At 56.0% G+C, this 14,832-nt stretch overlaps 1 protein-coding gene across 1 annotated transcript; it reads left to right on the top strand.

Annotated features, from left to right (window-relative positions):
* Positions 1-70: 70 nt before the first annotated feature.
* On the top strand, positions 71-3,641 carry TREX2 (three prime repair exonuclease 2). Its single transcript, XM_015543493.2, has 2 exons — positions 71-2,025; positions 2,556-3,641. The coding sequence occupies exon 2, from the start codon at positions 2,590-2,592 to the stop codon at positions 3,298-3,300; it is 711 nt and encodes a 236-aa protein (XP_015398979.2). The 5' UTR covers positions 71-2,025; positions 2,556-2,589; the 3' UTR covers positions 3,301-3,641.
* The last annotated feature ends 11,191 nt before the right edge of the window (positions 3,642-14,832 follow it).

Here is a 14,832-nt window from a genome sequence, read left to right as displayed (position 1 = left end):
CCAGGGCCGCGGGGGCAGGGGGCGGAGGGGGGGTGGGGCGCAGGGCCAGCCCTGAGGCGGGAGAGGCAGTTACAGCCGCACACTCAGTGGGAGCAGTCCCATCAGCCCCATCAGCGGCTTGGGACAGAAGGAGGGAGAGGGCAGACTTGAGCTGGACAGAAAGGAAAGCTCGGGTTCCAAGAAGCCGCCTCCTGACTGCCTCCTCCCCTCTGCCGTCTGCCTGGGGCTGAGGGGGCCGTGGCTCCCCCACTGCTCAGTCTGCCCTTCTCCCCGTGGTGGTGTCCCACATCCCGGGCTCTGGGCTTCCTGCTGTCCCAGGCGGCCTTGGCACTGCTTCTGCTCCTGCTCCTGCCCCTGCCTGGTGAAACCTGGGGACGCCAAGCCTCAGATGTCTCCGCCTTGCCGTGGGACCTGACCACCCTACTGCCGTCTGCACTGTGACCGGCCTTGGGGTCCCACGTGAGGACTCCCTGCAGACCCCGGGCCCAGCCACCGACACCCGGCACCCATCGCATCTGGAATCGAGTGGGCGGGCACACGTTTCCTCCCTCCCTCCCTGCACCCGCCTGGGAAATTCTTGCCAGTGGCCTGACTGGTTGTCCGGGAAGCTGCTCTCTGGGCTTCTCAGGGTGACCCAGTATCTCCCTGAGCAGTGCGCCCATCGTGGCCACCTCCCTCCCTCCGAGCATGGGAACAGGCACCACTGGCGGGGCCTCTGCCTCCCTCAGCCTGGCGGCAGGCCGGAAGGGGCTTGTGGAGGGGGCCTCCCTCTAAACACTTGGCCCACCACACAGGCCTGCCCTGGCTGCGAGCCTCCCCTGCTCCTGCTCCCGCTCCTCCTCGACTTCCCTGGGGCTGCTCCGGACAGGAAGGCTGCTGAGGCAGGGAGGGGGACGGGCGGGCCTGGGTCACCATTGTCCAGCTGCGCCAGCAGCTTCACGGTCCAAGGGACCCACGAAGGCCTGTGGCAGGCAGGCCACAGCCGGCATCTTTGTTGCCTCCCCGTGCCCCTGGTGGGAGGCTGGGCCCGCGGGCACCCACCAACCAAGGGCTGGCATAGCTTGCTCTGGAACGAGGTACTCGGGACGGTGCCACCCACTTTCTGGCCACGGAGGGCCTTCTTGCTTTCTACCTGTCTTGAATGTGCCTTTTGTCCTTGACTGAGCCAGGTGGGCCGGGAGGGCCCCAGAGCCTGGGCCGGGAGGGGCTGGGCTTCACTTCTCCTCCCATGGTCCTGGGGCTGGGGTCGCTGCCGAGGCCGCCTCGTACCCCCACCTCTCGCGTTGCCCGTCCTTCGTCACTCGGTGGAGCCACATTGGCTCAGCTGGAGCCCACCTGGCTTGCCAGGTCAGGCTCCGCCTCTCTCCCGCCTTCCTGGCGGCCTCTGCTAAGGGTCTCTTAGATAGTACGGGTCATTGCACCTGTGAAACGGATAGTATCTCCCCTTCCCGGTGGGGACGAGCTTGTGAGATGTGCGAGCCACGGCCAGGCAGCACGGAAGCCGCCCCAAGATCACTGGGGCGACACTGAGGTCCCATCCTGAATGCACCCTTCCCTTTACTGGCCGAGCATGGCTTGTGCAAGCACCTCTTTGCTGCTCCTAGGCCCCCTTTAGCCTCACGAGGGGCTGCTGGGTCCCCTGTGACCCAGGTGGAGCGGTGCCCTGGAGGGGAAGGCTTGCCACCTTGGCGGGAGGGGCCTCGGCTCGGCTGCCGTGTCCTGGCCCTGCTCAGACTCGCGTTTCCTCCTCGTGCCTGTGATGACACGTTCTTCCAGCTTGTGGGGAGCCTTGCGTGTGGCCCGGGAGCCTGCTTTCCAATCTGTAAACATGGGGTGTATGTCTCAGCAGCTGTGAGTGAGCGAGGGGGTGGCAAGCCGGCCGCACAGGTCCTGCGGCCTTAGGCCTCCTCGTTACCCAACAGGCGGCTGGGGGCGGGCCGTGGCCACTGATTAAAGGCCGCCTGGAGCAGCCTGTGTGGAGACAGGTGCCCAGCAGCCCAGGAAGCCGGCCAGCAGCCGCCCCAGGTAAGCCGGCCAGCAGGGTTGGTGAGGACAGCTGCTGGGAGCCCAGACGCAGGTGACCAGGTCGGGGAAGGCACCTGTGTGCAAGGGAGAAGGCCAGAGGAGGCCAAACCAGGGAGGCTTGGCTGCCTGCCTCCCGACAGCTGACCCTAGGGTTGCAGGCGCAGGGTGCTGTGCCTGAGGCTCCTCGCTAAGGTGTCTCAGTGAAGATGCCATCCTGGGCTAGCACCTCCCAGGTCCCTGATGACGTGGATGTGGCTCACTTTGTGTCTCCTGTACCTGGAGGCAGGCAGCAGAGGCCTCTGGGCCGGGATCCGGGCACATCAGGCCTGCCTTTTGCCGTTGACTAGCTGGTGGTGGTGATGATGGCCAGGGAGGGACTGGGGCACAGAATGGAGAGGGTGGCGCGGCCCTAGGAGGCCTCACCGTCGACAAAGGGGTTGGAGCATTGGCCACGGGGTCGGCTGTGTGTGGCTGGGCCCAGGCATCCCCATCACTTCGGCCCTCAGGTTTTGTGCCTTTTGCTCTGGCAGCTTTAGGCTTTGCTGTCCCCGCGAGCACATCACCATGTCCGAGGTGCCCCGGGCTGAGACTTTCGTCTTCCTGGACCTGGAAGCCACTGGGCTCCCCAGTATAGATCCCGAGGTGGCCGAGATATCTCTGTTCGCGGTGCACCGCTCCTCCCTGGAGAACCCAGACCGAGATGAGTCTGGTGTCCCCGTGCTGCCCCGGGTCCTGGACAAACTCACGCTGTGCATGAGCCCAGAGCGTCCTTTCACCGCAAAGGCCAGCGAGATCACCGGCTTGAGCAGTGACAGCCTGGCCCGGTGCCGGAAGGCTGGCTTTGACAGCTCCGTCGTGCGGACTCTACAGGCCTTCCTGAGCCGCCAGGAGGGCCCCGTCTGCCTCGTGGCCCATAATGGATTCGATTACGACTTCCCCCTGCTGTGCACAGAGCTGCGGCGCCTGGGCGCCCACCTGCCCCCGGACACCATCTGCCTGGATACACTGCCTGCGCTTCGGGGCCTGGACCGCGCCCACAGCCATGGCACCCGGGCCCAGAGCTTTAAGGGTTACAGCCTGGGCAGCCTCTTCCGCCGCTACTTCCACGCCGAGCCGAGTGCTGCCCACTCAGCCGAGGGCGACGTACATACCCTGCTCATGGTCTTCCTGCACCGTGCCGCTGAGCTGCTCAGCTGGGCAGACGAGCAGGCCCGGAGCTGGGCCCGCATCGAGCCCATGTACGAGCCACCCGATGGTCCGAGCGTTGAAGCCTGAATGCTGGGGGGCTCGGTGACGCCACCGCCCAGGGGCGTGAGGCCCGCCCCCAGCACCGTGGGCAGCGCCAGCTCTGACCGTTCAGTCGGGCCCTGGGGCCCGGAGCCGGCAGCGGACCGGTGTCCCACTGTCCCTCTCCCCATCCTCTGAGCTGGCTGGCCCTGGGCCTGCGCACCTGCCGGGCCTTCTCCCTGCCCGGGCCTGCCCAGCCTTGTAGCCCCAGAGCTCCCTGCCGGCCACCCCTCACCTGGCCTCTCAATAAACATGGACGAGTACTCAGCAGTTGAACCTCCAGTTTCCCTCTCCACCCTGCCCAGAGGGAGCAGGCAGGGAGCCAGGCCAGGGGCCGCCTCCTTGTGGCCGTTCCTTGCTGAGAACCCGGTGGGTGACTGTCAGGTGGGGGCCGTGGGCCTCCTCCCTGGCTGGTCTGCTGCTGCCTGGCCCATCGTCCCCTCCCTGCATTGTCACCCCGGAGGCCCAAGAAATGAGTGCACGGGGCCTCAGGAACATGTGCCTTGGTCCCGAGTCTGTGCTGGGGAGGGAGATGGTGCAAAGGCTAGCTCCAGTCCTCGCCCCTGTGGGCCCTGGGCATCTCCTTCCTCTCCTGGAGCCCCTGTCCCTGCCCTGCAAGGTGACGACAGGATGAAACGAGATGGGAAGCGCCCCCATTCGCACACAGACATGTATGCAGAAGGGGCCTTATATGTGCAGGTCAAGCTCCAGGAGGGCCTGCAGCAGGGGGGGTGCATAGCAGAGGTGGGGTGGCCGGTGCAGTGGGGGTGATACCTAGGAAGGAGGTTGTCCTGGGCCCCTGTGGCTTGGCCTGAGGAGGGCCAGGAGGCTGCCCTGTGGGGAGGACAGCTTCTCAGCAGCTGCTTCTGCTGGGCTTTGAGGAGCCAGCTAACCTGCCTCGGGAGCCCCACCTGTGTGACCAAACGATGGGGCAAGGCAGGGGCGGGACATCCGGGAGACAGAGCAGGTGAGAAGGGGTGGGGTGGGTGGGGCGGCCACACCCGCGTGACTCGCTTGAGTGAAGCCTTGAGCCCATTCAGGACACTCTAACTAGGTCAGAGTGACTAGAGCCACTGCAACGTGGAAGGTAGAAGAATGGTGACATCAGAACACAGGCAGTGGCGCCGTCGGGTCATCCCCATTGCCGGGGCCAGGGCATCTGCACTGACCCTGGGGGCGATGAGGAGGCACAGACAGTTGTCGGCAGGAGAGGGGCAAAATCCGGTTTAAGTTTTCACAGTGCCTGTCGGGGTCCTTTGTGGAGGATGGACTAAAGCAGGCCTCGGACCGGGAGGTTGGCAACCGAGGGAGAGAGGAGCAGTGGGGTTGGGGCTCTATTGCAGGGAGCGCCACTGGCCCGGCCAAGGACAGAATGGTGGGGGTGGGGGAGGGTACGCGGTAAGGGGAAGACCTGTAGGGGGCTAGTTGCGGAGTGTGGTCTGTGCGCCATTGAACTTCCCGAGGAAGGCTGGTTGGCCCCCTGCCCCCGCGGGCACCCACCTGGAAGGATGCCCCGAGGCCGGGCCCGAGTGGGTCCTCAGTCCAAGAGCCTTCACCAGGCAGGAGCTGAAAGAGTAGGGGACGCCACCAGGCTCGAGGCAGCCAGGGACGCTCAGGTCCTCTGGTGCCCAAGCAGATCCAGGTGTCCATCATCTAGCCGGCCAGGCTCCAGGCCACCGACTCGCAGAGGCGGTGATGCCACGAGGCTCCCTTCTCACTCGCCGGGCAAGTCAGGAGGGGCTCGAGTCCAGGCCCGGGTGGGCAGGGTCTGTGGCCAGAGTGGTCTCTGGGCCCAGGTGCGTCTGTCTCAGCACTCTGGGCTCCCCTGACCTCTTGGTGGCCTGGCCTCAGGCACCCTCCTTAGGCCCATGCTTGGCGGGCCAGGCCGAACGTCATGCCTTGTGTGTCACACAGCCAGGCTAGGGCTGCCGTGCTGCTGCTGGAAAGCAGCAATGTGCTCAGAAGGGGGTGACAGCAGCTTTCCCGGGAAGTAAATGTAAACCCGTGAATGCGTGTATCTGTGTACGTAGGTATATCTGTTTCTCTCTCTCTCTCTCTCTCTATATATATATATGTGTGTGTGTGTGTGTGTGTGTGTGTGTGTGTGTATACACACACACGTACATACATGAATAACTTCATTATAAGTTTTATCGATATGAAGAATGTGAACACACAATTTACAAATAATAAAATACTACACACATGCAAAATATACAATAAAATGCACAATATGCTATTTATAAGTTCCATATGGCCAAAGTTTTGCAAAATCCCTTACAAATCTTGCAACATGCTTACCAAATCCCTTCATTGACTTTTGCTGAACTTTTGTATCTACACCCAACCCGTGATTGCAGCTGGTGAACGAGCGTGGTTCCCACGTAAATGTCGGTTGCTATTTTCATTTATCTCAATGAGTAAGAGGAAGTGAAACAGAGACACAGCACCAAAGCTGAATTGGATAATAGTTTCTGCTATTGGAAGAGTATTTCCTCTTTTTTTTTTTTTTTTTTGCTAGTCACAATGTACTGACTACAGGCTCGAGTTTACACAATCAACAAATAATAATGGACCAAGCCCTGGTTTGTTGTGTATGCTGATTAATGTACGTCCCTCCCAAATGGACGTCAATGCATCCATAACAGTAGAGTGCAGCGAAATAAGACGTGATGGGGTTTTAGTTTCTCCTTTGTTTGTAATATAATGTGAGTGGGAGTTCATATAATTTCATTTCTAATAATGGTGGTGTTTCCCAATCAGCTCCCCAAATTCCTGAACGTTTAGCGTTTATTAGAATGGCTAAAATATAAAACTGCCCATCCCAAGTGCTGACGAGGATGTGGCAGAACTGGTGGCAATGTAAGATGATACAAGCACTTTGGAAAACAGTTTGGCCGTGTCTTAAAATGTGAGACGTGCACCTCCCATAATGCCCCAGTGATTCCATTCCTAGGTATTTACTTACCCAACAGAGATGACCTTATGTGTCCACACAGAGACTTGCACGTGACGGTTCATGGCGGCTTTATTCACAGCAGTCCCAGACTGGAAAGAACCCAAGTGTCCCTCAGCAGCACATCTGTACCACGGCACCCCACTGAACAGTGACAGCGAGCGTTTGAGACACAGCAGGTTGTGGGGGGGGGGCACTCACAGTAACTACGCGGCTTGAAAGGGGACAGACCCAGAGAAACAACACCACTACTCCAGCTCACCCTGGCCAGCCACCTGCCTGTTGTCAAGATGTGTCACTGGCTTCGAAGCCACATCAGTGTCTGCCAATAGGGATGTGTCTGTGACCGGGAGCATTCCTGGGGGACACGACGCAAGCCAACTGAAAACGGAATTATCCATGCAGAGGGATGAGAACCCAAACAACAAGGCCAGGAGCATTTTCAGCTTGTCTTTGTGCAGGAAACAAGGTGATGAGGGCAAAGTGTGAAGCGGGCCACCACGAGCCGAACCTCGAGCCTCGAGCAGAAAGCTGGAGACAGGACACGGCCGGCCCTCCTGCCATCGTTTCTTCAGGGAAGGTACCCGCTGTTTGTGTTTTCTCTAAACGACGCTTGGCCTTGTATGGGATCCATACGGGGCACACGAGTGTGTGGAAAAGAAATTCATATTGTGGATCCCTGTCCCTGAGAGCAGTGTTGGCATCGTGGGGACCCCGCTCTCTGCACCTCAGCTCCCGCGCATGCACCCCGCCACCACACGTTCCTCCCCGTTCACACCCACACACCGACTCACACGGGTGTGCAAACACACCCCTCAAGACGCCCCCCCACATACTTAGATGCGCCCCATTCACACACACGTGCTTATGATTCTGCATGAGTGGATCTCATTAGATTCTGCTTACAAATATCACAAGCATGTCTTCATTGTTTCTATAAAGTCACTTTCTGCCAGGCGTTCAGGTGCGATACCGTAATTCTTCCTGTTTCTTCAGCGTTTGCAGCGATTTCTCCTTTCTCATTTGTACATTTCATTGGGCTTTTCAAAGGAAAAAACCCCAGGATTTTGATCATCCTCTCTCTCTCTCTCCCTCTGGTTTTCTGCTTCATTAGCTTCAACTTCTATCTTTATTAAATCCATCTGTCTATTTTCTTTGGGTTTACTTTTTCTTCTGTTTTTTTTTTTTTTCTAATTTCTTAAGGGGAAGACTCATATCTTTCTTGTCTTCTATCTTGAATAACTAAGGCCAAAGACTAACTTTTCTGCCAGTGAGATCTTCTGTGTCTCTATGGTTTGCTATGAAACATTCCTCTTTGCTTTGTGTTACAAATGTTTCTCCTTTCGCTTTCATTTTTTTCCCTGAGCTGATGCTTGCAGAATAGAATTTAGCTTAATTTCTGAGTTGCCAAGACTTTGTGACCATCTCTTACTATGTATTTCTAATTGTATTGGATAGTGGTCTGAGGATGTGTTGCTTAAGGTTGTTGGGGGCTGTGTGAGTTTCGTAGGGCGGCTGTAACAGCACCACACGCTGAGTGGCTCACACCAGAGAAACTCCTTGGCTTACGAGGAGTCTGAGGTCCGGGCGTGGGCCGGGTTGGCTCCTTCCGGCGACTCCGAGAGAGAGTCCGCTCCGGGCCTCTCCTCCGGTTTCTGGCTCTTCCCGGCCCTCTGCGGCGTCGCTCGGCCTGTGGAAGCCTCGCCCGGATCTCGGCCTTGATCTTCACGTGACCTTCTCCCCGTGTGCGTGTCTCTGCGTCCAAACTACCCCTTTTCGTGAGGACCCAGTCCTACGGGATTGGGGCCCGTGCTAATGACCGCACGGTAACTTGATCATCTCTGTGCAGACCCCGTCTCCAAATAAGGTCCCCTCCACAGGTGTTGGCGGTTAGGACCCCGACATGTCGTTTTCGTGGAGGGGACACCACTCAACCCATAACAGGGGCCAAGTGTATAAATAACTTCGAAAACACGTTGCACAGATTGTGACAATGTGTGTCTCCTTAAGACATGTGCACTTATCTATATTCCTCCAGAATCTCGTTCGACGATTGTGCTATTTGACTCCTTTCCGTTTTGACTTGTTTTGGACTATGACATCGATCCCGTTCTAGGCCATTATATGAAAATATGCTGTTATGCTGGCATGCTATTGACATCTGCCTGCCCGCCTTGCAGTTTCTATGCGTGTAGTTCCTGTGTGTTCGTGCTTATGGCTCGAGGACCATATCCGTCAGGATTCTCCTGAGAAATGGAACCAGCGGGATATAAGTACAAGAAACTGGCTCACACGATTTTGGGGGCTGGAGACGCAGGAAAGAGCCATGGAGGCTGATCTGCTTTCCTCAGGGTCTACTGATTTCGGTGTCCATCCATCCGAAACAGTCCCTTCACGGTGACGCTTACAGTCACGTTTGTCCAAAAAGTGGGTACCCTAGCCTAGCCAAGGTGACCCAGAGAACGAAGCAGCGCAATGCCTGTTCTCCGGGCTTTGTTCCCTGGGCCTTCTGTCACTCACTGAGACAGCACTGCCCAGTTCGATGGCCCGCCACTGCTTCCCGAGGCCTCTGAAAGGGCAGACCTACACTGGCCGACCCCATCTTGTTCTGTGTCCTTCACCTTGACCACGCCTCCTCCCCTTGAGAAACCTCCCGCTCACCCGTTCAAACTTCCCGATCAAAACACGCCCGGCGGCCTGCGTAACAGGACTCCGACCCTTCCCCAGCCAATCGGCCGAGGCCACAGCCATTACCTCACCAACTGCCCATAGACCCCAATAAAACCTTTGTGCTTTTGAAACTCGCTCTCTCTCCCGGCATCTCACCGCTGCGTCAGTGCAGGTAGGGGACTGAGCTCGAGCTAGCTCGAATAAAGGCTCTTTTGCTTTTGCATCGGACTCGGCTCCCTGGTGGTCTTTGGGGATCACGAATTCTGGGCATAACAGCCTCTAGGACATAGTTTCCAAATTTTTGCTCCCCTTCCCCTGCCCGGTGAGTGCCTTGGGCTGGGAGTGGGGCTCGCAGGCTGCAGTGCACCTGGCTGCTGCCACTTCCCCAGCCTCCAGCTTCTAGAGTTGCCTGGGGAGCTGCCCACCTATATCCGCTTCTGCTGTGGCCGCTCCCTTTTGTTTGGAGGCTTCTGAGATGTTCCCGTTCTCCGGGGAGCCCAGCAACGTTCACCAGGCACCACCTGCTTCCCGGGTCTGGGCTGCAGCAGCCGAGGGGCCTTGGTCTCCTCAGCGAGGTTTTCTTTACTCACGTGTTACCTTGCTTCCTTTCGGAGCCTGCTCTTTATTTTTTGTCTCCTAGCTGCCACCCCGGGCTTGTCTCTTTTAATTTAATTTAAAATGAAAAAAATTGTTTTCATTAATTTTTTAAGTGTTTATTATTTTTGAGAGACAGAGAGACAGAGCACGAGTGGGGGAGGGGTAGAGAGCGAGAGGGAGACACGGAATCCGAAGCAGGCTCCAGGCTCTGAGTTGTCAGCACAGAGCCCTACGCGGGGTCGAACTCACGGACTGTGAGATCATGACCTGAGCCGAAGTCGGATGCGTAACCGACTGAGCCACTCAGCCGCCCCGAAAATGAAATTTTTTCATCCCAGCTTTATTGGGGTATAATTAGTGTACAATACCTTGCACACTTCTCAAGATCGCCGTCCTAGCTGGCGGCCAGTTCACCTGGTAGTCAGGGGGGCCTTCTGTGCCCTCGCATTCCCTTTACCCTAAGGACAATGACAGCTTTTTCAGTGCAGGCGGCGCTAGGGGCCTACTCTCCTCGGGGTTTGCATTTCAAAGGGGCCCTTAAGAAGAACTTTCCTGGGCTGAAAGGCTGGCCAGAGGCTTATTTAGGGTTCTCACCTAGGTGCTCTGAGGAAGGGACAAGAGAAAGGTCTCCCAATGGGGAATCTCGTGCCACATTTGCATTTGATCGGCTTTTCCAGCAGGCCGAGGCTTCCAGGCTGAGCGAGGCGGTGCCCCGGGCGGGCGCAGCCCCGCGGTGTAGGCCGCAGGCCCGGAGTGCCCTTCAGCGCACGGCCTTGCTCAGACGCTCGCGAGGGCCGCTGTCTGCCGGAGGCCAGGGTCAGCTTGCCCGCACACTCGGCGCGTGGCCTCTCAAATGCCTAGGTGGGTTGTCCCCTCCCCAGCAAGCTCCCCTACTGGCTCCCTGCCTCTTCTCACCTCCACCAACTTGGCCAAACGAGGAGTCTGGGGAAGCGCTTGTTTGGCTGCCCTGGGCCTGACACACGGGCCGGGAAGAGAAGGCAGGAAGCGTGGGGCCGCTGGCGCAGGATGACGGGTGTGATGGCGGCAGGGAAGGGCTGGTGGCCCACCAGGCAGGAGGGCAGGAGGAGGCTGGCTGGTACAGGGCTGGGCGCAGACTTTCTGGCCACTTCTCCCGTTGACGGCTAGAAACCTGTTCTCAGAACCCCCCGCCATGTGCCTACTCTGGTCTGGGCCCCAGGGGGGCGGCGAGAAGGGACCCGGCGTGGGCTGTGCAGCGGCAGGGCCTGGGTGCTGGGTCCTGCCCCTCCGCTCCCTGTTCCCCAACTCTGTGACCAGCTGGGGTCACCTAACAGGTTGGCTTCAGCTTCCTTCGTCTGTAAACGGCGACAGCGCAGCGTGGCCGGAAGGTGATTAGGTGTTGAGCACGTACTCTTGGCGCGGCCCCCGTCATCCTTTCTTCCGGCTCCTTGAGCTCCAGCCACACGGAACAATGCGACACAAACGTTCCCATCCGTGGTGGGCCGAATGGGGGCCATGCGCAAGGTCCGTCCGCGTCCTAATCCCTGGACCCTGTGAATATGACCTTATTTGGTCTTTGCAGATACAGTTACGTTTGAGATGATTTTGAGATGCGATCAGCCAGACTTACCTGCCCAGGTCCTAAATCCAATGGCAAGTGCCCTTATAAGAGACAGAAGGGGAGGGACACAGACACAGAGGAGGCCAGGTGACATCGGAGGCAAGGATTAGAATGATGTAGCCACAAGCCAAGGAATGCAGGGGACCGGCAGCAGGCGGAAGAGGTGAGGACTGTGAGACACTAAATATCTATTGTTTTAAGCCACCCGATTTGTGGTACTGGTTACAGCAGCCCCAGGAGGCCAACGCACTGCCCCAGGACCTTTGCACTGGCTGTGCCCTCCGCCCGGACTGCTTTTCCAGACACCCCCCTCAACCAGGTCCCTGCTTCAATGTCCACTCTCCCGAGCCGCCATTTCCACCACCTCTCACTGTCTCTCCCCTGCTCCCGGCCGTATTCCAGCCCACCCCTGCCCTGCACACAGCAGCCCAGTCCCTGGAGAGAAGGCCGGCTCCACAAGGGCAGGGATGTTCTCTTGCTCACCGTGGCCTCAGTGTCGCTCCGTTGACTGAAAGTACGCAGGCTCTCTTCCCCTTTATCACAACCTGCGTCTGTGAAAGAACCTCGGTTTCGCAGGAAGAAAAGTTAGGCGCACGGCCCGCCACACGACCGGTTGTTAGTGACGGAGGGAACTGCCAGCAGCCATCCCCAAGGGGGGCAAAGTTGGGAAACCGAGGCGGCCAGCCGGGTGCCCTCTAGTTTCGAGAACAGAGTCGGCCGCAGTGGAAAGAGCCGTGGTGCTGGTGTCCCGGGGTCTGGGGTCAGGATAGCACCCACCTCGGCAGCAGCCACGTGGGAGGGCACTCAGGCAGGACCGGCACAAAGGAAGGGGTCAGCAGGACTGCATACCCTCCAGAGGCTCTAGAGGAGGATCAGTCCTCAGCTCTTCCAGCTGCCAGAGGCCCCAGAAATTCTTTGACTTGTGGCCGTGTCACTCCAGTCTCTACCTCCATCCTCGTGCGGCCATTTTCTCCCCGTGTCTGGGTCTTCACGTGGTGTTCTCTCGCAGGACACCAGTCACACTGAATGAAAGGTCCACCCTCTCCCAGTATGACCTCATCTTCACTAGTTATATCTGCAAAGGCCCTTTTTGTAAATAAGGTCGCATTCTGAGGTACTGGGGGCTAGGACCCCAACATAGCTTTTGGGGGGACATGATCCACCTCATAGCATCACCCAGTATCCATTCCAGCCTTCTTCTCTGGGGATAAGATCCCAGTTTTGTTCAGGGCATCAGTAGGCTCAGCCTCAAGTGACAGGTCATGACAATCCTGTATCCAGCTTTCCCCAGCCTCTCTTCCAGCTAAGGGGGGCGGGGGGCATGTGATCCGCTTGTGACTGGGACTTAAGTGGAAGTCTGCTGGGAAAGTTTCTGGAAAAACTGTTGCTTTCTTGGCACAAGAGGACAGGTGTGGTTATCCTTGCCCTTTCCCCCTTCTGTCCTTGAATGTATATGTGACGGCTGGAGCTTCAGCAGCCATTTTGTGATCACGAGGCAAAGCGAAGCTAATTAGATACTGGGCCTCACCAATGCCCTGCTGCTGAACGAGCAAGCTACCCTCCAGATTCCTTACATAAGAAAATTAAACTTGGATTTAATCACCACAGTCAGGTTTTCTATTACAGATGATCCTCGAATAGCATGGGAGTTAGGGGTGCTGGCCGCCTGCACAGCTGAAAATCCATGTGTAACTTTGACTCCTCAGACCTTAACTTCTAATAGCTGACTGTTGACCAGAAGCCTCACCAATAACATAGACAGTCGGCGAACACATATATTTTGGATGTTACGTGTATTATATACTGCATTCTTCCAAAAAAGTAAGCTGGAGAACAGAGAATGTTATTAAGAAAATCGCAAGGAAGAGAAAGGACATTTACAGTCCTGAATTGTATTCAACACAGAGAAAATCTGTATTTAACACACAGTGGTCACCTGTACTTGTGGCCACTTTCCTGATACACTGCATTTGTTTGTTTCTTTATTCCACCCTCATAGTCTGAGGAGACAGCCGAGATCTCCTCTATTCTCCTCCTCAACCTTGCTTTTCTCTTTCCTCCTGTCTCTTTCTCTCCCCACCTCTTCTCTGCCTGCCTGACTCATTCTCTCTCCACCTCCTTTCACCTTGTTCCCACTGAACTAGCCAGAATATGGGAGAAAGTAAGTTATATATTAAGCGAGGAATATTTTAACTGAAAGAAAAAAAAGACAAAAGCTTAATTTGATTCTTACTTCCTTGTTTCAATTTGATTTTGTTTTCCTGTTAGAAGTCTTTGCCAGAAAGGTGTTTTTTTTTTTTTTTTTAATCTTGGAACAATGGGTTCTCAGAACCACGAACATGGGATGCACAGTTCTGTTTCATATTATAGCTGAGGCTGTTATCAAATATGGGCTGGGCTACGCAAAGGCGTCATAGGAACAAATGTGTGCTGATTCATGATCACAAAATGGCTGCTGAAGCTCCAGCCATCACATATACATTCAAGGACAGAAGGGGGAAAGGGCAAGGATAACCACACCTGTCCTCTTGTATCAAGAAAGCAACAGTTTTTCCAGAAACTTTCCCAGCAGACTTCCACTTAAGTCCCAGTCACAGCGGATCACATGCCCCCCGCCCCCCTTAGCTGGAAGAGAGGCTGGGGAAAGCTGGATACAGGATTGTCATGACCTGTCACTTGAGGCTGAGCCTACTGATGCCCTGAACAAAACTGGGATCTTATCCCCAGAGAAGAAGGCTGGAATGGATACTGGGTGATGCTATGAGGTGGATCATGTCCCCCCAAAAGCTATGTTGGGGTCCTAGCCCCCAGTACCTCAGAATGCGACCTTATTTACAAAAAGGGCCTTTGCAACAACACGGGAATCAAGAAATGCTAACACGTGTGCAGGGCTTGGACACTGAAATCGCAAGCTGCTGTCGAGAGGAAGGAGGGAAGGCCCCTGAATGAGGAGCTATGTCAGGTTCACAGACTGAAGGCCTCAGGGTGTCCAGATGTCTGTCCTCCCCAAAAGGATGTATACATTCGATGCAATCCCAATCAAAATCCCAGCAGGCTTCCCACCCCCCACCCCCACAGGAATGGACAAGGTATTCTAAAACTCATGCAGAAGTGAGACACACTTTAGATAGACAAAACAAGTCTGAAAAAGAAGCATATCAGAGGATTCACATTACCCGATTTCAAGACTATTTATAAAGCGACAGTAACCAAAAAAAAAAAAAAAAAAAAAGTAACATAAAAATAGACAAGCCAATTGATGGGGCACCACAATGAGTCCAGAAGTAGACTTTCACACAGCCAATTGATTTTCAAGCAAGATGTCCAATTTGGGGCGCCTGGGTGGCTCGGTTGGGCGACCGACTTCGGCTCAGGTCGTCATCTCGCACTTTGTGAGTTTGAGGCCCGCATCGGGCTCTGTGCTGACAGCTCGGAGACTGGAGCCTGCTTCGGATTCTGTGTCTCCCCCTCTCTCTGCCCCTCCCCTGCTCACGCTCTGTGTCTCTCTCTCAATAATAAAGAAATGTTAAAAAAATAAAAAAAATAAATAAATTAATTAAAAAGATGTCAAGGCCACTCAATTGGGGAAAAGATCATCTTTACAACAGACAGGGCTAGAGAAACTGGATCTCCGTATAGAAACAATAAATAAATTGTGAATTCACCTCACACTACACACAAAAATTACCTCAAAATG

Source organism: Panthera tigris, chromosome X, assembly GCF_018350195.1.
Source record: "Panthera tigris isolate Pti1 chromosome X, P.tigris_Pti1_mat1.1, whole genome shotgun sequence".
Classification (NCBI taxonomy): Eukaryota; Metazoa; Chordata; class Mammalia; order Carnivora; family Felidae; genus Panthera; species Panthera tigris.
This window is presented reverse-complemented; position numbering and strand designations above follow the sequence as displayed.